The sequence below is a fragment of the Panthera onca genome, chromosome A3, assembly GCF_046562875.1.
Source record: "Panthera onca isolate mPanOnc1 chromosome A3, mPanOnc1 haplotype 2, whole genome shotgun sequence".
NCBI lineage: Eukaryota > Metazoa > Chordata > Mammalia > Carnivora > Felidae > Panthera > Panthera onca.
Window position 1 is genome coordinate 117,356,874 of NC_138341.1, and position 22,880 is coordinate 117,379,753.

The window sequence follows — 22,880 nt, forward strand, 5'->3', positions numbered from 1 at the left end:
TTATGTTGGGGTGGGGGAAGCAGATAAAATAATAAACATAAGTAATGCAAATGTATGGTTTATTGGAAAATAGCCTGGGGGAGGGCATTGTTGCAGCAGAAACAGGATAGCTAGGGTAGACCCCGTTGAGAAACAAATGTTTAAACAAAGACTTGGATGAAGCTGAGGAAGTATGCCAGGCAGGGAGAAGAGGTCCTGAGGCAGGAGGGTGCCTGGTGAGTTGGAGCAGGAGCAGGAGCAGGTTCCCTGTGGCCAGGGTAGAGCAAGACTGATCCTGGCTCTTCCTCAGGGGCTTCTAGAAATTTTCTAAGTAAATCAATTTGAAAATGAACGCTAAGTGAATAGCACAGGTGTAGCATAGCAACTGTGAGTAGGACAAAGTAAGCTAATACTTTCAAAGTGCTTACTTAGCACAGTGTTTGGCATCCAGGTGGCTCCATAACCCTCATTTTCTTTTGTTGTTATTATGCCTCTGTACAAAAATCGCTACAGTGGTATCAGAAACACTGTTTCATCTTATTCAGTAAGATTCTTTTCTCAATTTACATTTATTAAAGAGATGCACAGAGAGGGTAAGGCCTTGCCTAAGTCACCCAGCAAGGCAGGTCAGGGAACAGGAGTTAGGTCTGTGGATGGCAGACCTTCTACAGGTACAGCCTAGAAGGGTGAGGCTGTAAGGAAACGACTCAAGACCAGGACTAAACAAAGAGTGGGGGCCTCGCAGGAGAGAATGGGGAACTGGGAGGGCCATGAGACGTGAAGGGAGTGATTTAGGGATTCGGGCAGCCCCTACTGTGCTTTGCCCTTCAGGAAACAGTGTGCTGGTTTTATTTTGCCGAGGACGACTCAAAGGCTCAGGGAGACTGAAAGAGCATCTCATACAAGGTCACAGAACCCTCCAAAGGGTGAGTAGGGATTCGAACCCAATCTAGAGGACTCCGTATGAGGGCAGCAAAGGGAGGATGAGGGGAGGGGACAACTAGAAACACTTAGGGCGTAGAGTCCATAGTACTTGAGGTCTAATTTGACCATGCAGGGTTAAGAAGACCAGCTTAGGCTGCTTGCTGTGACCCTCAGTTTCCCCCGGTGACAGCGAGGTGTCGCCACAGTGACCTAGTGCGAACTCACACCGCTCTTCCCCCGGCACAGAGCATGCGTCCCGTTCCAGCTGGAACCGGTTTGGCGGGGCGGCTCGAGGGGCGGAGCCCCCGGTGCTCAGGCATGCGCGTGCCAACGTGGGCGCGCGCTCGCTCTCACGGTCCGTGGGCCTGGGCGTGGGCTGGCTGAGCGCGCCCCGCGCTTGCGCGCCGGGCCACGTGCCGAGGGGGCTGCGCGCGTCCCCGCCCGCCCCTGGAGTCCCGGGAGGCGCGCGCGCGCGCGGCTGACGCGTGGGGCGGGGCGGGGCGGGGCTGGCGCGGGGCTTTAACCCGGAGGCCCCGCCTCTCGGGCGTACAAAACCGGAGCCTCGGGCCGGGCCGCGTGAGGGAGGAGGGTGAGTGCCCGCCGCTGGCCGCAGCTGCCGCCAGCCTCGTCCGTCACTCCGTCCGTCTGTCCGGTCCACGTCGTCGCCGCTGCCTCCTCAGCCCGGACGCCCGGGGCCCGCCCAGCGCCGCCCGGAGCAGCCGCGGCCCCGCGAGGAGACGGGCGCCGCCCCCGCCCGGCCCTGCCCCCGCCCTCCTCCCCGTTTGTCCGTCCGTTCGTCCACCCGCCCGCTCGCGCTTCCGTCCTTCTGTCCGGCTGCCAGCCTTCGGGCTCGTCTCCCCGCTCCGCCCGCTTTGTCTCTCCCCGGCTCGCTGTCTCTTTGTCTCTGCCCTCGCGGTGCCTCACAGCCCCTCCCTCGCGCCCGGATCTCGGGTCCCCCTCAAAGCTCTCCGCTCATCCCTCGGAGCCTCCCTTTCTGAGCGTCCCGTTCCTCGGGACTCCCCCTCACGGTGTCCCCACATCTTTGGGGGCCTTTCCTTCAGAACACCCTCCTCATTCCCCCACGCCTCCCCTCTGAGATTCCCGCACATCCTTTGGAGGGGTCCTCCCCTCTGTCTGTACCCTCAAATCCCTGTGGTCTTGCTCTCCTCTTAGCCCTCCTTTCCGCGGGGTTTTCCCTCTTGGTGCCCCCCCAAACACGCTGGGACCTCCGACATCCCTTAGGTGCTCCTTTGGACCCCCCAAAAGCTCCCCAGCTCCCAGACTTCACCCCTTCCTGCTATCCCTTGGTTTGTCTCCGTGTCTGTCTCTCCTTGTTCTCTCTCAGGACTCTGTGGCCCCCAATTCTGGGGATTGGGGTCCTCCGCTTTGCTCTCCCTGCCTCTGCCCCCGCATCTGTCTTGGTGGCCTCGCCACTCAGTGGCTCTTGTGCTGAAGGCCCCCTTTTGAGCCCGCTCCTTTGCCCAGGGCTCTTGACCCCTTTGCTTTCTCTGCCCCTTGTCTCCCTGCTTTCTGCTCCCTTGTCTCTCCCTCTCCCCTTTTCTGTCTTTGCCGGGTCTCTGGGTCTCTGACCCCCCTCCGGCCCTCATGGCTTTGTGTCTGGAGCTCTTGAAGCAATGTGAGTGGTGGGGTGTCCGGGTCGGGCCGGAGTCCGCCCGCAGGCTGGCCGCGGCGAGGCTCCATGGGGTTGGTGCTGGGGCTAGGGCTGGCGCTGGGGCAGGAGGCTCTGGGGCCTCCCAAGAAAGGGGCAAGGAGGGAGGGGCCAGGCCTCCTGGCAGAGGTGGGAGTGGGGGGCCTTCTGCTCTGAGGCTTCTGCTTTGAGTTGCTTGAGTGTGTGGAGGGTGCCATGGGCTGGACGTCCTACTGGCTTGGTCCTGCATGGCCTGGCACTTTGTGATCGCTTGTGGGCAGGCCTGGGCTATTTTGGAGCTGGCAGGATGTGATATCACTTGGGCGTTTATTTAGACCCGGCTGGGGGGGTGGGGGCTGCGTTCTTGCCAACTTGAGTAATGAAATTTTGCAGGGGGGTGCGGTCTTCTAGGCAGCTGGGCTGTAGGGTTTGTGGCCAGAACTTTGCAGGCCACCAGACTGGGCAGGTGAACAAGGGACTGTGCTGCCTTAGTCTTGCTGAGACTCTCAGGATGACGGGAGAGCGGAGTTGTTCTTGATCTGACCACCCTTGAGTATTTCTTTTGGTGATCTAAGAACTCTGGGCCTTGATTCTGCTGACTTCATGCTGTGAGACCTTTGATCACTCCAAGCCTCAGTTTCTCTATCTGTAGAAAGGGAATAACTGTGCTAGCCCCACTGAGTTGTCGTGAAGATCAATGAAACATCTGTAGACATGATTTGTGAAGTGTCACTGTGTCTTTAAACTGAGCCCCCCCAGAGGGAAAACAGCTTGCCTAGGGTACACAGCTAGTTCGTGGCAGAGCTAGGACAGGGATCCAGCCCCAGACTCCTTACCCAGAGTTCTTTACCCTTCGTTCCATTACCACCTGATTATTCAGGATTACGCCTGCCTTTCCAATAGGGCAGGGAGCAAGCCGTCCCTTATTTATGCTCTGATTCCTGGTTGCTCTTTGTCAGTTTGCAAAGGTAGGCATGTGTGCATAGCTGGATGTCTGTGCTGGGAGACAGTTTGATTTTCCATATTCCATCCCATTGTTTTTTGAGGGTGGGCCCTGTTTGGCCAGTGGCACTTGGGAATAAAGTGAGTCAGTTTGTAGTTGTGAGCCTTTGCTGCTTTTCCTGCTTCTCTGCAGAGTGGGGGAACAAAGGCCCCAAGTGGGAGCGGCCCCACAGACACCAAGAGTCTGCTGTCAAGGAGCCTAGGATGTCTTAGAACTTTGGAGCAGATGAGATCAGCTGTTGTAACACTCTTGTCTTAGAGACCTATAGGGACCTATAGAGGGTTGAGCAAGGACTCCTGGTCCTCTTCTATGACACTGCCTCTCAAGAGGTCACTGTCAGGCTGGTGTCCCTTGCCCACTGGTGTATAATTACCATTTCCAACATCCATTGATCTTTTTACTCTGGGCCCTGTGCTTGACACACTATACAGACTACTTGTGATGGGGAGGAAGAAGGGCTTGGTGTTTGGCCTGGAAGTAGGGGATCTGGATTCTGGTCTCCATATCTTACTCTCAGGGAGGGCACTTTCCCCTATGCTTCAGTTTCCTTGTCTGTAAGATGGGAATAATAGTCTTTTGTCCTAAGGCTGATTCTGAAATCACAGAATCCCTAAAGAAATTCTGTGAGGCAGGATGCCAAGGTTCTGTTCCTGGCTGCGGTAAGATGCTGTGCGACTTCAGACAAGTGTCTCTCTCTCTATTTTTCTTTCTGAAAAATGAGGGGGTTGGATGGCATGGGCTTTTTGGTGCTTCCACCTCCAGCATTTGAGGATTCTAAGGTAACTCAAAGGCCACCTATTTGCACCTGCATCTCATCTTACCTGTTAAAGGTGTGCTTGGTCACAGAACTAGAGGGAGAAGGTGTCGAATGCTGCAAGATGTGTGCTGACCATGTGCTGTGGGGTTTCATAGAAGAGAGCTCCTGTCTGGGCAAAACGTTCAGAAGAGCTTCCAGGAGGAGGCAGTGCTTGAGTTGGGCCTCTATACCAGGCATGTTCTGCCTTTAATACAGATTGTTTCAGAGAGTAGAATTAATGTGGGTTTTAGAGTCATAAACACCTGGTTTTAATTGGTCTCCATCACTCATTCACTGTAATCTTGGGCAGGTTACTTTCTTTGAGCTTCAAGTTTCCTCATCTGGACTCAAGATATTTACACTACAGCATTGTGGTGAGGATTAAGTGAGATTATATGTTTAAAAAATACCTAGTACACCATAGGCACTTAATAAATGTGAACTTTTATCTCCCAATAATATCTGGGTCACTGTTTTCTTTGAGGAAACAAGACAGAGACCCAGCCTCTCCCCACCCACCCCAGGCCTCCCCCTTCCCCCTGGTGTTCAGGTTGAGGTAACAAGGAAAGCACCTGACTGTTGTAATAAATAATAGGAGTAATCCTTTAATCTCTCACTTGCTTTGCGAGGCATTGTGTAATCTGTCAGGTTCTTTCCTGGCCATTGTTTCTCACAACAGTCCTGGGAGGAAGTCAGAAGCCATTGGAGTTCTCTCTGCTTCACAGGTGAATGAAGAATAGGGGGCCCAGAGAGGGACAGGAACCTGCTCAGGGTCCCACAGCATGGCAGTGTCAGAGTGGGCTTGAGCCTAGCCCTCTTGACTTTTCTTCTTCCGCAGCTTTGCTCCATATTTATCGCTTCTGCCTCGTAGCCTGTCCCTCAGGCCTCCTTCTCTGGGTCTGGTATCTGTTCTGCAAGGAGGGTTTGCTTGACTTTTCCTCAGCCCCTGAGCTCTTCTCAAACTTAAACAGGACTAGCTTTAGGCTGGGTGGAGACTGAGTCACCATCTTCCCTGGCTGTGTCATCCTGAGCAGCAAGTAGACACACCCAGAGGGCCAGAGACTTGCTGGTTGTAGACAACAGCATGGCAGGCTTTCCTCCCAGAAGTTCAGATTGGCTCAGGAACGTCTCTCTTTGGGCTTTTAGGGAACGGCTGCAGCGGTGGCTCCCAGGGATCTGGAAGCATGAGCAGCATTGAACAGTTGTTGCCTGGCCTACCTGCCCCAAGCCTTTATTTTTGCTGTACCCTCCCTGTGGTGCCCTCTCTTCCCGTAGAGGCCCACATTGTCAAATGCTGCCACCTCCTCCAGGAAGTCTCTGAAACAGACTGTGAATTCTGTCCCAGGTCCATACTTGTAGAAAAGTGGCCGTTGCTGAAAAGTGGTCACTTCACCTCTCTGCACCTCAGTTTCCTTATATATAAAATTTAGGTCTCTTAGCTTTATAAAGTTTGGGTTCCCCAGAGAGTCTCCTTTGGCAGGTGTAGGGGCAGGAGTCAGCTGTTCAAACCTGATGCTGCTCTGATGCTGAGAGCCTGTGGGCTGCACTCTGGGAAAAGCTGAACTGAGCGTTTCCTGGGTTTGTATCACAGCTTGGCTTGTCCCCCACTGCGTGACCTTGGATTGATCAAGTTTTTGTACCTCAGTTTTCTTCTGTCATGTTGGGATGGAAACCCCTTCCTCACAGGTTGCTGTGAGGATAAGAACTTCTGTGGTAAAGGCCCCTTGAGAATAAGGAACTTGATGCTACAGTGCCATTTACCAGGTGCCAGGGACTGTGTTAAATGGTTTGTGGCATCATCTCACCGTATTATTGCAGCAATCCTATGACGCAGATACCATTATTATCCTCATTTTACAGGTGAGGAAACTGGCTCCTCCTCATCTTTGTTTTGGGCAGGATTTGTTGTTTCCAGAAGCAAGTTACCCTTCCCTTGCTTAGCCCTGGCAGCAGACACTGTCAGACCTGGCCAGGGTGAGGGCTGTGGAATTGAACACTTAGACAGGAACGCAATCCTGTCATCAACAGGAATTTAATGAGGTTGATGAGGTGTGCAGTCTCATCACCTCTCAGATTCCTGGATTTCCCAGTCCTGGCTGTGGCTGCCTCTCCTCCCTCCACCTGTGTTGGAATCAGCTGGTTCCTCACCCACCCACTCCTGGGAACCAAGGCTATCTTAAAGACAAATAATATCCGTATTCTACAGCTAAAAGATTGTTTCTTGTTTCTCAGCGAAGAAGCAGGCCCAGGTAAGGGTAAGGACAGGGATGTGCCTAGGATCCCAAAATAAGACCATGCCAGGGCTGGACAAGAACCATGGCCCTGCCTGCCCACCTAGGTCACCATTTCTGTGTATTGCTGGCCTAGGTCACCCGGTGGAGAGTGGGAACACTGAGGTTTGGTTTGGGCAGTTAAGTTTCCTCATAGGACAAAAGGGGGAGAAATGGTCCCAAGTGGAGCTAGACTTGGCTCAGCCTGGAGCCAGATGGGCTTGGAAAGCACTTTCTGACCAGGGCCCTGTCCTCCCAGCCCTGGGCTGGGCTCTGAGAGGCTGGGAAAGAACAGACAGGGCCTCTGCACTTGGGAACTTATGGTCTGACAAGGGAGACAAGGCCTACAATTATGAGAGACTGTGTGACAGTCTGTAATTAAGCGTCTGCTGAAGAAAAGCATTGTTTGGGAAGGAAGAAGTGAGTGTGTGCCAGAGGAAACAAGAGCCCTCTTGAAGGGGGCTGGATTTGCAGAGACAGAGGGTGGGGCTGACATTCTAGCGAATGGTTTGTGCAAAGGCAGAGGTGCGGAGGCTGGAAGGTAAGCATGTATTTAGGGAAAGGGTGAGTAGACCAGTTTTGCTGATGCATCAGGGCTCTGGATGAAAAATCTGGAAGGGGCCAGGAAGTTGTAGGCAACATTGGAAATCAGCTGAAAAGCAGAGGCTTTGGGGAGCCATGGAAGATTTTAGAACAGGGGTAGCACAACTTCCCCCCCCCCCCCCCTCCGCCAAGAAGGTGAATCAGGCTGAATGAATTGGAATGAATGAAAATGATGACAGGGAGGAAGCATTGCAAGCATTCAGCTGAAAGAAGAGGGTGAGGTTTGGGTGGAGCCCATGGGATGGGAAAGGACATATAGGGTAGCAGGGGGTGTCGTGCTCTCTCAAGAGAGCCTGTCTGGGGGTTTGATGGCCCAGGGGGAAAGATGTTGGGTGTTGCTGCTTTGGGGGAGGAAATAACAATCTGAGCAAATTGCTTATATAGCTGCAGTGTGCCAGGCTCTGTGCCAGGGCCTCCATGGGTGCTGTCGAAAATCCTTACACCAAGCTGGAGGCAAAGGGACTTACTGACCTCCTTTTACAGATAAGGAAAATGGGGCTCAGACAGGGCTGACTGCATATTCTGACTCTTACCACAGTTCAGCTCTGCTTCTTGGAAAAGAGACTCTTACCATCAGGGTTCCAGGAATCTGAGTCTTCTTGCCTGTTGAATTGGGGGCACACAAATACATCCCCTAAAGCCTATAAGCCCTTACTCTCTAAAGATCTGGAAAGTCGGGGCTGGTGCCAGTTTAGAATTTCTTCAAGGTAGGAGAGTCAGGGAAGTGAGGGGCCTTCACATCATCAGTTTTACTCACCAGGCTGTGAGCAGCCTCCAGAGTTGGACTTCATATGTGTCTAGTCCAACGGTGGCTCGTCCATGACTGGGTTCATTGGGATTCTCAGCCAGCTGCCACTAGAGAGGGTGTTCCCTGGCCCAGCCAGAGGAATCAGCCACCCACAAAGACAGGAGGGGACTTGTCCCAAGTTGCTCTTGACACTGGAGAGCCAGGTGATGGAGCCCAGTTCCCATTTCGCAGGCTGCAGCCAAGGATACTTCCTGGGCAGAGAGAAGGAGAAGGGAACTGGTACTTACCGAGCGGCTTCCATGGGAGGCAGCAACGGGTTGGCCCCACTGCACAGCTAGGAAACTGATGGCTTGGCCAATCATTCTCCTCCTCTGTGTGTCCCCCTGAGCTGGACCTTGGGTCATGAGGCAGAGCAACATCCTCTGTGCTCTGCTCACTCCCCTTCTTCTTTGCCTCCCTGGGAGGTAAACACCCCCAGGACCCATATGCCAGTCTACTTTGGCAAATGTTCTCTGAGCCCAACTATATGCAAGATATGATTGTAACTGCACCCATCTTTTTCATACCAAAATCTAGACAAAGGTTTTGATGAGGGATTTTTGTTCTGCTTCTGAATAGACACAGCCTCTTGTGAGAAAATACTCAGACATTGGAACAGTGGACTAGAGCAAGCAGCCTGTACTGTCGCTTTCAATTGTAGTAATTCATTTGATTAATGCTTTACCATTTGCCCCATGGTTTCTCACAAATTTGACCATCCATACATATATTCATTCTTTTTATTTTGTTTTCCACGTGTTGGTTCTGGATCCTTAATATTTGTTTAGCCTATTTTTGATTTGCAAAGTACTTTCATCCACTTTATCTCAGTAGATCTTATACACCTCTGGGAGGTCATTACTATTCTTGTTCTCCTTGTTTTCCAGAAAGTGACTTGACCAAGGTTACTCTGGGATTCACTGGCTGAGCTGTTCATTCATTCAACAAATATTTAAGTGCCTGCTGAGTGCCAGGCAGCGAGCTGGCCTTGTCACTACAGTGGCAAGCAGAGCAGTCTTAAGAGACTTAGTCACTCACCTCCCAGAGTGCACAGTATCACTGAGGTCTAGCCAGGATTTACCCCAGCACTGACCCGCACCCTGGACTCTTTCCACTGCAGACCCCTGTAATTTGGGCTTGTGGCTTAGATCTAGATTGTTGTAGTCTGTGAGCCCTGAGCCTAGAGCATTGTGGAAAAGCAAGCCAAGGCAGCACATTTCTGCAAACTGAACTTCAAAAGTGACAAAAGAGGTCTTGTCATGACTTAATTAACAAGAAGGTGAGGAAGGGCATCTCAGCAGAAGGCCATCTGCTCCTTCTCCTGGGGGACAAGGGGTGGGGGAGTTGCCCGAGGGCTGCTATACTCAACATCCTGGCCTGAATTTTCTCCAGCTTCCAAATATTTGATTACAGTCTGCACAGGTGTGGAGCCCTATGGCCATGTGCTGAGCTGGGGACCCTCCCTTGCCTCCTTTAATATTAAATGAGATGAAATAAAGGCAGATCCTAGAATTTCATGCCTAGAAAGGACTCTGGCCCAGCCCCCTCAGGTCTCATGAGTGGGAACCAAGCATTAGAGAGGAAGGGACTTGCTAGGATCCCATTTTGAAAGAAATAATCCTTCCTCTTCCCATCTTACCAGCCTTACATAATAATTTCCCTATTGCTCCCTGTAGGAGCTCTCTCTTAGCTGAACCTGTTCCACAGTCAAGCCATATTCACATCTTCCCTATGCCTTAAGGCCAAGTTTTTTATGAGTCTGACATTTTCCCCCTGCCCAGAGCCCTATGATGTCCAGGCTGCCTCCATCTACTGTCAGGCTGACCACCTGTTCTACAAGGCTAGACCAGTAGAGGCTAGGCCTCAAAATCCAGATGCCTGGGCCCTGAGACATACAAGAGGTTTCTTTGGGTGCATTTTGCTAGAGTTATTTTTATGTGTAGAAATTACATTTTTATTGAAAAAGCAATTTGTGTATGTGGCTAAACTTTCAAACTTTGTAGAAAAAAGTGCCCAATGAAAAATTAGGGTCTCTCCCACCTCCATTCCTCAGTGATCACTGGGAACAGTCTTGATGTTTCCTTCCAGAAATACTCTTCATATATGGGCAGCTATGTCAATAGCATCCTTTTTTATTACACAAATGGTGGCATATTCTCTGCCTACAGCCTGCTGTTTTGTGCTTTGTCTTCACGCAAGTCTAACTATGTTGTAGATGTACACAGGTCCATGGCCTCCTTTTCCATGACCATGTGACAGTCTGTCAGTGGATGGACCACCAGCTGTTTGTCCAGTCCTCTGCTCAAGGACATTTAGGTTGTTTCCAGTGTTGCTGCTGTGAGCATTGCTGCAGCGAGCACCCTTCCCCACACGTATGTATGCCTGCATGTATGCCTGTGGAGCTGTGGGAACCATTCCTGCAAGTGAAATTGTTGTTGCAAAGAGTCTATGCACCTAAAATTTTGCTAGATGTTTTTAAAAAAGTTTTTTTAATGTTTATTTACTTTTGAGAGACAGAGAATGCACGAGTGTGAGTGCAGGAGGGGCAGAGAGAGAGGGAGACACAGAATTCAAAGTAGGCTCCAGGCTCTGAGCTGTCAGCACAGAGCCTGATGCAGAGCTTGAACTCATGAACCGTGAGATCATGACCTGAGCTGAAGTTGCACGCTTAGCCAACTGAGCCACACAGGTGCCCCTGCTAGATGTTTTTGAATTACCTTCTTTTGCATTCTGAAAATGTGTATTTTTTAAAAAGCACTCTACCTCCCCTGGATTCAAATTCATTTCTTTGGTTGAGAACAGACTTTTCCAGTTCAGCCCAGACAGGGGAAGGGGGTTGGCCAGTGTCACCCAGTAGTCCTCAGCCAATGAGGTATTTCCAGAGTAAGGTGCTGATGGAAGGAAGTGAGAAATGAAGGGAAGAAATGGGCTGGAGGGGTGACAAGATGGGGCCAGGATTGGGTGGAGGGAATTCTGTTGTAGGTACCTTGGGACCTGTTTATGACTTGGTCTCCAGGGAGAAGCATCCTCCCTCCCACACTGTATCCTCCTTCCTGTGTTTCTCTGGCTTGGGCTGCACCTGCTTGGCAGCTGCTGGGCCAGTGAACTCATTTATTCAGCAAATATTTACTGAGCTCCCAAATACCGGTGCAGGCTTGGCCACTATGTCCCTGTCCTTCTCTGACCCTCAATTTTCTTCATCTGAAAAATGGGGAGGCTCATCCATACCTTTCTCATGTCACGAGGCTAGTGGGAAAATTTGGTAAACCAGCCAGTGGGGAAACCCCATAAAACAGATTATAGTGGTCTTAGCTAGACACTGTGCCAGGCACCCTGGAGTCACTGAGTCTGATGTTTGGACCAGTCCTGAGTGGGCTACCGTCAGTCTTAATAGATGGCTGGGGCAGCTGTTGGTGGGTGTCTCCAATTGCTATGCCAGGACAGAGTCAGGCTCATGCCTAGGATGAATTTGATTTGCCCCAGGATGCTGGAACTCCAGGGCCTGCTCAGGATGAAGGTGATTGGGTGACAGGTGAGGAAGAGGTAATCAGGGAGACCAGGAGGGTCCCCACGCTGCTGCCAGTTTTGCCTCCTCTGAGCCAACAGGAAGGCCCTTTAGAGTCCCCCACAGGGCATTTCTGCCACTCCCTTTCAGCCTTCAGCAGTGGTAGGATGAAGAAGGGGAAGTTCTATAATTTTTCCAGTTTAAAATGACTAGTTTAAAATCACCAGCCTAGTTCCTTCCTCCCATTTTATCAATGGGAAAACTGAGGCCTGGAGTTGGTCTCCTCCCAGGTGTCCCAGTGAGTGGGCAGCCTTATTGGGATTAGAACCCAGGTGTTCAGCCCTCCCAGGCCTTAACCCTCACCGTCTTTCCCACATCGTCCCAGTCTTTAGTTTCACTTTGGGGTTAAAACCCAAAGTGAAAGAAAAAGGCAAAGCAGGAAGCAGCTGCTTTCATTCAGACCCAGCCCAGGCTGGGACTGGCCCTGGGGGACCCAGGCTGAGCTGGCCTTACAGGAGGAGAGCAGGCCTTTTCTCCCTCTTGCTCTGGAGGCCCTGGGGGGGGGGGGGGGGGGGGGCAGGCAGCAGGGTCCAGCTGGGAGAGGCGCCAGGCTACAGACAGGCAGTGGCGTTCTGGCCTGTGCTGTCTGGGAGACGGCCAGTCCGACGAGTTTCCTGGTGAGAGCCTCACCCGGGTGTGGCCCCAGGTGAGGAGCTACTACCTTTTAAACTCCCGTCCTGGAGCAGGGGTGAGCTGGGCTTATGCTGGCCTAGGAAAGAAATCCTGGCTTCCCAAATCCAGCTTCCACAGAACAGTCCCATTCTCCCTGAAGGTAAGAGCTAGGGCCCTGTCTCTACTGTGAAGACTTTTAAACTTTTGGTCACTTTGGGGCAGGTATTTACCTCAACTCCTGGCAGCTTCTTAAGGACCGAGATGGCCTGAAAGCCTTTCTACCCTGGTTCTAGTCCCAGTGTCTAGAACTTGGAAAGGACAGAGGTTGGGGGAGCAGGAGCCATGGCTTCTCCCGAGTGTTTAGGTAACTTCAGGCAAGATCCTCTCCCCTCTGGGTTTCAGATTCCCCATTTGTTTCTTGGCAGGAGGAGCTCTTTCTAGCTCTGCCGTTCAGTTGAATCAGTTTTGATCCCTTGGAAGCTAGGGAGTATCTTAACACCTGATTTGGTTGGCCTGTATGTTTCAAAGATTAGCTGGGTTCTTAAGTTCCTGTGCTTTTTCTAAGAAAATTCTCAGCCTTGCCAGAGCAGATATGGTATCAATTTTGTTGCTCAACAAATAACAATTTCAGTGTACTTCTCTTCTCTGCACAATCACAGGGTCCCCAGGCACAAAGCCATTTTGGTTCAAGTCCACTCCCTGAGGGCTCATGCCGAGCACATGGTAGGTGATCAGGTAGGCCTAACTGTGTTAAGGCTGAGCCAGGCACTGGGGGAGAAGCCCACACCCAGAAGTCTCACAGACCTGTAGTTAAGATCCTGGCTCTAGTGACATACTGCTGGAGTTTAGATCCTGGGCTGCCACCAAGAGCTGTGAGACCTTGGGCAAGTTGCTTAACCTTTCTAGACCTCAGTTTTTTCATTTGCAAAATAGAGATGATAATATTACCTGGCATTAGTCTCAGCATGTGGACAAGAGAAAGAATGTGTGTAAAGCACTGAGCACAGTATCTGGTACAGAGGAGCCACTTAAAAAATGTTAGCTGCTGCTGTTATTGATACCCAGGGGGAGAGAGAAGACTTGAAATAGCTAAAGACTGTCCATGTCCCGTGCCTGGAAAGATGTAGGTGGACTAGATGTGGTGTTTGGAGGGATATCAAGTTTTGTCTGCCAAGTGCAGCGCTCTGATGGGGACTCTGGAGTGAATTGAGGCAGGCTTTAGAGAGAGGGTGACCTTCAAAACCTCAAAAGCTGGGTAGGATCCAGGTGGTGGAGATTTTGAGAGGAAGATACCCTGGGGTCTGGGGGTGCTGTGGGTAGGGGAGGGGAAGGGAATCAGGGAGGAATGGCAGGGGATCAGGGAGGAATGGCAGGGGTTGGCTGCCCAGGGCCAGGAGAGCTGAGATCAAGCTAGAATGCCTGCTGAGGGCCATCAGAGTCAACTAGGCACTCAGAGCCAGGGTTTGTCTCTGAAGGGTCATCACTCCTTGAACCAGTTTCCTGCTGGGACCTATATTGAGTGTGGTGTGAATAGATATGATAGTTCCAGCTTCTCCTGGAACTTTCTTGCCTTCCCAGGCTTCGTGCGCTTCATGATACGGTGTTGCCCTGCACAGGGGTGTGGTAGCAGTCCACAGGTGTCTGCCTGCCTGGGGACAGTTTGGCCTGGGGTAGCATAGGAAGAGTGGAACTTGGCTGACAGCACCTGTAACAGCAGGCTGCCTCTGCTACTGCTGCCCCAGCAGTTTCCACAAAGGGGGTGCGCATAACAAGTGTATGGAGACACTCATTAGAAGAGGGTTTGGGTTCATCCCAGCCAATTCCTCCCTCCTCACAAGCCAACCTCCAAACAACCACCCCCTCTCTTTCTAAAGAGTCAGCCATTCTTGTGCTCAGAGTGCCAGGGGTGAGCCAGAGGAGGGTAGGGAACAGTTCAGACTTGGTCTCTTTCCTCAAGGAGCTTCCATTCAGCTTGGAGTCCCCATCCAAGAAGGTGACAAATATACAAGATACTCTCTGCTTGTGATAAAGAGCCTTGAAGGAAACAAATAGGTGCTAAGAGGGAACTGAGGATGGGGAGGGCATGTCAGGGAAGGTGAGGTGACCAGTGGGAAAGAGGAAGTCAGGGGCAGATTGGGAACAGCAGGGCTCAGGACCCTCAGGTAGAAAGTGTTTAGCATATTGAGGGAACAGGGAGAGGTTCTGTTATATCTGGAATGGTCTGCAAGGTCAGGCAGGGCCTCATCAGTCTCCGTGACCTTGTTTGCTCTGAAGCAAACAGCTTTCTTGCCCTGTAGGAGCCAGAGTGTCAGTGAATCAAGAGGTGTTGTTGTTTTTGTTTTTTTAAATTAACATCAGAACTCCCAAATACTGACCTTCTGATTGGTTTTCATACTGATCCTAAGTCCTCAAGAAAAGGGTTCTTCAGCACTCCCTATTTATTGCTAATTTCCTTTCACATACCACCTCATGGTTCACAGGTTTTGTCGCTTCTGTTGGCAGCTTGTTGCAGGTTGCAGTTATTGCTGTTTTTAGAGGTAATACAACAGAAAGGTTAAGTGACTTGCCCAAAGTCACACAGCTTAATCAAGATTTGAAGGTTTTTTTAATTTTTTTAATTTATTTTTTAATGTTTTTCTTGATTTTTGAGACAGAGAGAGACAGAGCATGAGCAGGGGAGGGGCAGAGAGAGAGGGAGACACAGTCTGAAGCAGGCTCCAGGCTCTGAGCTGTCATCACAGAGCCTGATGCGGGGCTCGAACTCATGGAGTCTGAGATAATGACCTGAGCGAAGTCGGACGCTCAACCGACTGAGCCACCCAGGCGCCCCAAGATTTGAAGTTTTGGTGCACTGTTCTTTTTATTCTACCACACTACTTCTGTGTAAGAAGGCCAAAGCAGAAGTTTCTATTTTTAGCAAGGTTTCAACTCTAAAATGATCACAGTTAAAAAGTGTCGTATGGGGCTCCTGAGTGGCTCAGTTGGTTGAGCATCCAACTCTTTATTTCAGCTCAGGTCATGATCTCACGGTTCGGTTCATAAGTTCAAGCTCTGCATCTGGCCCTGCGCTGACAGCATGGAGCCTGCTTGGGATTCTCTCTCTCCTTCTCTCTCTACCCTTCATCTGTGTCTACCCACTCTCTCTCTCTCTCAAAATAAATAAACTTGAAAAGTTTTGGTATGGAATGCCATAATAGTAATTGTGTCCAGGTGATGAGATTAGAATGACCTTTTTTCCCTTATTTTCTACAATGTTATTTATAGTTCATTCTTTTTTTTTTTTTTTTTTTTTAAAGAGAGAAGTGTGCATGGGCGCAGGGCAGGAGCAGAGGGAGGGAGGGAGAGAGAGAGAAAGAGAGAGAGAGAGTATCTTAAGCAGCCTCTGTGGCGATGCAGGGCTCCATCCCAGGCTTGTGGGATCGTGACCTGACCCAAAATCAAGAATCGGATGCTCAACCAACTGAAGTGCCCCCCTGAATTCTTTCTTTTTATTTCCCTTTCTTGAATGTCAGGAAGGAGATTGTAGGCAGATTATAGATCAGCCCCTTCTCACAAACACATTTAACTCAAAGTTGAAATTTTAAACATTCATGTTATAAGTTTTTTTAAATTTTTTTTTACATTTATTTATTTATTTTTGAGAGACAGAGACAGAGCACAAGTCGGGGAGGGGCAGAGAGAGAGAGGGAGACACAGAATCCAAAGCAGGCTCCAGACTCTGAGCTGTCAGCACAGAGCCCGACGCAGGGCTTGAACTCACAAACCGTGAGATCATGACCTGAGCCAAAGTCAGACACCCAACCAATGGAGCCACCCAGGTGCCCCTCATGTCATAAGTGTTTTAAATATTTTACTTTGTGACTTTTGGATTTGGGGTGTAAAACAGCAAGTTGATATTTGGGGCTTATTGGTAGAGAATTCCTCAGTAGACTCCTCACTAGCCTCCCCTTTTTAAAAAATTGGGATAAAATGCACATAACAATTTACCATCTTCCCTATTTTTAAGTGTACAGTTCAGTGTCATTAAGTACACTCACATTATTTTACCACCATTCTTCTCCAGAACTCTTTTCATCTTGCAAAACTGAAATTCTTCACGCCTTAAACAACCGCTGTCCATTCCTCCGTCCACCCAGCCCCTGGCGGCAACCACCATTCTACTTTGTCTCTGAATTCAACCACTCTGGGGGCCTCATTCACAGGCCCATTTTAAGAGAATGTATTGGAAAGGGGGTAATATCTCTGAATAATTAAGTCTTTGGGTGGTGATTAATTCTCCCAGTTAATGCACACTGCAACTCACAGTTTTATGTGCTCATGTTCTAGCATAGTTGTTAAAAGACTGATCATCTCCTGGGAGGGCTTTCTCCACACAGGTGGCCTTGGTTCCAAAGCCCATGGTGGCTGCATGGAGCCTAGCCACAGCCCCCCTGTGGAGGTGGAATAATAGGACGGGGAAGGCTGTGGATTTAATTAAAGGACCCAGGCACAGTTCCTTAACTACTTACTTGCTGTGGGATTTGGGCCAAGTCTGTCCACCTCTGTCAGCCTCAGCTTCCTCCTCTGAGAAATGGGACAAATACTTCTGTCATGTGGACATCCCAAAATCAGTGAGACAGATAATGGACTTCCTTGTGCAGTCTTGAGGATCCTAGCACCGTGTTCAAATGTGGTTAAAGGCAAGGCAAATCGGGCTCCTGATCCCCATTTTACAGAAGAAGCAGAGACTTAGAAGTGACTGGCCCGAGGTCATTCAGCACTTAAGTGACCACATGGGGCTGAAAACCAGCCACCCTCACAAATTGCAGCTGTTGAGGGTTCCTTATTGGTCAGTCTTTTGAGGGTGAGGAGACTGTGAAACAAATAGTTGCTTTCCTATCTTACTGAATTTTAAACATTGCCCAAGAAACTCTGTTGTTGATGGTCCTACAGGGGAGGATGAGGGGTTAAGGTTTTCAGTGGGGAGTCAAGGACAGTGATTCTGCATCATGGGAATAGAGCATTTCTGTGGTGATCATCTGGCCCAGGGACAACAAATACCTTGCTCTTTGCAGTTACTTCCCATACTAGGCCCATGGCGGTCAGCATCAGTCAATCCCAGTGTTCCCACTGAGCCCGGACACAGCGTCAGAATCCTTCTTAACACAGGCGGGTACTACCAGTCAACGAGAAGTAGCACACTCAGTGCAACCTGTGCCATTTCCAACGTAGTATGCTCCCCAGCTTTTACAGATGTGCAGCAATCCTGGCAGGGGAAGGGACTGTTTCAGGGGCAGGTGATGTCACAGGTCTCTTTGTGAGAGTGGAAAAGGGTCTGGCAGGACAGCGCAAAGCCTGGGGAGGTGTGATGAGTATGCTTGCAAAAACATCGAGGCACAGTAGCTCCCAGAGGGGTAGAAGCTGTCAAGGTAAAGTCCACTTTCTTCAGCCCTTGGGTGCTGGTTTGGGCTTGAGGTCTTTGTGGAGGTGCGCTCTAGTGAGACTCTACCAGCAGCAGGAGAAGACCGAACTTGTGTTTCTACAGCGGCTTCTAAGCTTTGTAGGATTTTGTGTGGCTATCTGGCTTGTCATGAAGTTGTGTTTTTACTACTTGTCATACTGGATGCTGTGAAGTTTGGGTTCTGGAGATTGAAACCTGTAGGGTTTGCACTCACTTAACAGATAACACATGATTTGCCATGTGACGCTGAGCAGGTCCCTCAACCTCTCTGAGCCTCCATTTCTTCAGCAGCACAAGGGGAGATGGTGAGAACATCTCCTCGTTGGGATCAAATATAAGATGCAGGTGTAAGGACCTCGGACAGTGACTGGGCCACTGCAGTAGCCACCGATTCCTGAGCAGACAATAAATACTACTGGTAATTATGAGTATCAGCCACTAATATTCACCTACTTCTTACACTGCCATTGTGGGGGCAGGGTTCTGTGGGCAGGGTGGGTGACCTTCACTTGGGTAGGTGTTCTTTCAAAGAGATCTTCCCAAATGTTACCATATTGTGCTTTCAGAGGTGGTTGGGAGAAAAATCGAGTAGGGAGGGCTGTGGGGGCGTGAGGAGGACTTGTAGTCACGCTGTAGTCACGACTTGTCCCAGCGCCTCTGTCTCCTGCTTGCCAAGTCACTTCTTACAGATTTTTCTCTACTTGCTGTGTCCTCACAGTCTTCTTCCAGGGGGAAGGCCCTGAAGGTCTGTAGTAGTTTTGGGGTAAAGTCAGAAGCAGGGTCCTACCTCCTAAGTGTCAGCAGACATTTGCCTGGGCACCTTTTCTGGGCTGAAGTTGAGGTTACAGGGATGGAAACCACATAGTCACTGCCTTCAGGGGGCTTAGGGTCTAAAGGGAGAAGCAGAAAAGCAAACAGGCCTATAAAACAGTGTGGTGGCGAGGGCCAGTAGCACATCTAAACATGGGACGTTGACCCAGCAAGGGAGCCAGGATGGAGCTGGAGCCCGTCAGGGAAGGCTTCTTGGAGGGAGTAATGCTGGAGCTGAGATCTGGAGGAGGAGGCAGAACGAGGGAGGAGGTAGGGTGTTGCAGGCAGGGAGCAGCCAGTGCAAAGGCCCGGAAGCTGAATAATTAAGCTGTGACCTGTGTTGGCTTAAAGAGGGTGCAGAGAGAGTGGTCACCACCCAAAACTATCAGATGGTGATGCAGGTGTGGCATGGAGAGGGTGGACGGCTGTGGGTCCTCAGGGCACTGAATCTTCCTGCCCCAGCCCTTGGCCTGAGGAGTGCCTTGGTGGGGCTGGGATTGGGCAACAGCTATGTGGGACTCCATCAAGCCCTTTCCCACCTATCTACTCCAGACCCCCTCACAGCCATCCCAGGGCAGTGGGCAGGGCAAGTCCGTGTTGTTGACATTTTATGGATGAGAGAAACTGAGGCCCAGGAGCCTAAGTGGTGCGGTGAGTGAGTGCAGAGCCAGCGCTCACACGCTCAGACTCCTAGTGCACAGCTGCTCTCGTAGCTCAGAAGCAGATATGTCGCAGGGGAGGGGTGGCAAGTGTGGGCCAATCTCCTTTCCTGAGGATGGGTTTATCATCTCAGGTAGGGCCTCTGTGCTGCTAGTTTTCCCAGAGGAAGGCGTTTTAAGCCCCATCTGTGCCAAGGCCCTGGTGTTAGTCCTCACATCATTTCCCTTGTAGCTAGGCTGAATGAACATTCTCCTGTGTCTTTTTTGCTTATTGATAACGATTCTCTGGATGCAAAAAACAAAACAAAACAAAAAAAGTTTGAGGTATGAATGTCACACACACACACACACACACACACACACACACACACACACACACACACAAATGCTGTCTGATGTCACATCCAGAACTGGGTGTGAAATAGGAGGGCAAAGAGAGGACAAATATCTCAGGCTTGGATGGAATCTGAAAGGTCACACCCACGAGGGCTTGTGTCTTCTCCCAGCAGCCATCATGCCTGTGTGTAGCCTAGCTGAACCCTCCTGGGCAGCTCTGCCCTTTAGAAAGTGCCTCCTTATAATGCGACATGTTTCCCCTCAACAACCTCACCTTCCTGTCTACACTCTGGTTGTAGCGTGATAACCTGGAGCACATATATGTGTGACAGTCTTCTAGATATTTGGAGATCGTAGCCACACTTTTCTGAATTGGCCTTCTTTTCCAGACCACTATCCCAGTCTCTCCCAGCTCTCCCTCACGTTGAACTAGACATGACTCATGGTGCACGTGTATCATACCCCACTTGTGGCATATCTTTGACAGACATCACTAATCAGTCACAGCACTCTTGTTCAGTCAGTCCCTGGCTTTCTCACGCAGTGCTCCATGTGGCAGTGCTCCATGTGGCTACGCCCAGGAGGCATTTCTTTGCCACCTCGGCATTTTAGTGCGAGTTTCTTCAGGACAAGGACTTACTCATCCTGGATCCTACTGCCCGGGACCCAATGTGTGGCTTCCCTGCTGTAAAATAACCATTTGTCATAACAGGATGGATTTGTCACAGTGGGAATTCTCCGCACACAGGTTGCCTTTTTCTCATCGGGTTCCATTTGGTCAGTGCCCCTTGTCCAGAATTGCCAACATTACCCACAATGTTATCCGGAGTTCAGTGGGGCTGCACCCCGCCCTGGTCCTTTCTCTGTTAGTGCAGCCTCACACCGTGTCTGTGGTCAGCTGGAGTCGCTAAGGCATTTTTCCACATGTGCTGCTTTCTTACGTAAGTGTCTAACTTGGGATCAAAATCTTAATATAAGCTCTGAGGACTAGGCCCTCTCCCTTCTTAGGTCTCTGGCACCAGGGCAGGCAACATTGCCAGTGCTGACCTGACCTGAACTCAAGGTTTTCCCCATTCAGTTCTGTACTGTTTCATCCCATCTCTCAGCTGCCCAGGGTTCCTGGCTCTGATTCTGTCACCTGATATGCCACCTGTCACAGTGAATGAGCCTGTTAACACCTTTTTTCTATTCTGGGATCCTCTTGGTCATTCAGAATGATGAAAGAGGCCAACAATCCAGGTGCGCAGAGCAGCAGTGTCTGGCTCTACACACAGGACACGGGGGCCTGTGACAGCCTGTAAAAAGCCAGGCTTCTGTGACCCATCACCAGGGTTTGACGTCAGCCCTCCAGAAGTGAGGGTGTTTGGTTTTTTTTTTTTTAAGGCATTTTCTAAGTAGTACTTCCCAGACTGGGCCCCTGAGACCTTGGAAAGGCAACAGTGAGTTTCACATGCTAGAGACCGTATTTGAAAAGCCAAACCTTGGATTCTCCACCCTGGCTCCCCACTCCCCACCAGGCCAGACAAGAGGCTGTTACATCAGGTTTTTACACTGAAGTGGGGCAACAGCAGCCCTGTAACTCTGAATATCGTCTACTCAGCAGCACCCTCTACCAACAGTTATAACTTTGAGATACAACAGGAAAGTCATGACTCAATAACTGCAGCTTGGAAACTGGCATCTCTTTAAAGCTCAGACTCCCAGGGGTGGTGGTCATAGGTGTCCTGGGGGGTAGGGCAGGAGCCTCTGAGCATAGCTGTTGGCAGAGCTGACTCTGCAGGCAGGTCTCGGAGGATAAGTAAGACGACAAGATGATGTTTGTGGCAGATTCCAACACAGCATGGACAAGGGGTGGGGCGCCTGACTGGCTCAGTCAGTGGAGCGTGTGACTTTAAGTTTCAGCCCCATGCCAGGTATAGAGCTTTTTTAAAATCTTAAAAAAAAAAAAAAAAAAAAAAAAAAAAGAATGGCAAAGAGTGAATGTTGCCCGACAGGTTGCTCACTGGATACTGTTGCAGTAATGGTGGAAATGGATTTTGGAAACGGCATGCCATTTGGGGTCCCCTGGTCAGAGGCTGAAGGAGGTATAGGGCTCCACACAGGTGGCTGCCTCCCTGAATGCCTGGAGCGGGTGGTCTCCAGGCTGGGAATGTGAAGGCATCTTCCTTTCTCAGTCTGGGGAGAAGAGGGAACACATCCACACTTAGAGCCCCGGACAGGGGGTCCCTGCTCTACCACTTGATGCTCAGCACATGTGCCTTTCTGATCCTCAGTTTCCTTGTTTGTACTGTGAGGAGGTTGCAGTAGTGGGGTGGGTCTCCAGATACTGTGTGGGAATTCCAGATGGAGAACAAAAAAAGGAAAACGGGAGCTGCTCTGAGGAACCTAGGGTGGGATGAAAGTCCAAAAGCCTTCCTCAGTTCCCCCTTGTGGGCCCTCAGAGCCTGGTTTGAAAATTACTGGCATTACTATCTCCTAGGATGTTGGAGTTTGGAGGCTCCACATCCTCATTTCTAATCCCAGCACCCCTTTGACCGGCTGTGTGATCTGGGAAAGGCGGCCTCACCTCTCTGAGCTTCACTTTGAAACTGTAGGAGCCAAGCTGGGGAAGTCCTAGGTGACTGGGAAGCCCATGTGAAGGTTTCTGGTATCTGTGGTGAGAGGGCCAGAGCATCTGGGACCACACATCTGGAGAAGGGCCTGAGGAAGGGGGCCGCTGGCAGCAGTGGTCACAGGCAGGGGTTGGGGTGTACCTTCTCCTTCCATGTGCTGGGGGTTCTGGTCCAGGGTGCGCCAGGCCTCTGCCCCCCATGGCTAGCAGAGCCAGAGGCTGCCACCTTCTAGCCCACTCAGGAAATCGTCACACCCCGCTTGAGGATCCAGGAAATGGGAGCCTGTCTAGGTCCTGACTGGGGAATTGGCCTGGCCAGGATCTCAGCCAGTCCCTGCTAGGTGGCGCCGAACTCCAGCCCTGGGCTGTGTGGTGAAGTTGTAGCCACGAGCACTGGCTCTGGAATCAAAAAGGCTGAGCACAGATCCTGGCTTTCCCACTCACTGGCCATGTGACCTTGCACTGCTCACTTCTTCTGAGCTTCCCTTTTTTCCTCTTTGAAATGGGAATGGTAGGCCTGGTGAGGTGATGAGCTGAGAAGTTAAAGTGCCTCATGCTGGGCCAGCTCACGGCCACCCTCAGCCAGGAGAGATGCCCCGGAGCACATGAAGTCTTCCGGCCCAGAGACCCAGCTGACCTGAACTCTGGGTCCATCTGGACGGCACTGGACTGCCTCTAGCCCCTTAACCCTTCCTCCAGCCCCTCAGGCCTGGACATGTCAGGACAGAACCCTCTCACACCCTTGACCTTAGCTGGGGTGCAAACAGTGCTTCTGAGGAGCAGCTGTCTCCGGTGGTAGAGGGAGGGGAGTTGCCACCAAGCAGGTCCCTCCCAGGC

At 50.8% G+C, this 22,880-nt stretch overlaps 1 protein-coding gene and 1 long non-coding RNA gene across 11 annotated transcripts in view; one reads left to right on the top strand and one right to left on the bottom strand.

The window, feature by feature from the left end:
* Positions 1-22,880, top strand: part of DLGAP4 (DLG associated protein 4) — a 199,059-nt gene that overhangs the window by 131,937 nt on the left and 44,242 nt on the right. The window contains exon 1 of one of the 9 annotated variants that reach the window (XM_060617155.3): positions 1,499-2,539. The exons of 7 other annotated variants lie outside the window; for them this stretch is intronic. In XM_060617155.3, coding sequence (XP_060473138.1) covers positions 2,509-2,539 — 31 coding nt within the window. In that variant the 5' untranslated portion in view covers positions 1,499-2,508. Of the gene's footprint in view, positions 1-1,498; positions 2,540-17,283; positions 17,596-22,880 lie in introns of those variants that run through there. One more of the 9 variants, XM_060617145.3, reaches the window with a different exon arrangement.
* On the bottom strand, positions 64-17,317 carry LOC132668001 (uncharacterized). Of its 2 annotated transcripts, none has more exons than XR_009605429.3 (5): positions 17,228-17,317; positions 16,696-16,838; positions 14,563-14,712; positions 7,981-8,222; positions 64-306 (listed from the first exon to the last, which is right to left on the bottom strand). It is a non-coding gene; the product is annotated as an uncharacterized LOC132668001 (long non-coding RNA). The 2 variants fall into 2 exon arrangements; XR_009605428.3 differs by lacking the exon at positions 64-306 and adding an exon at positions 2,860-3,197.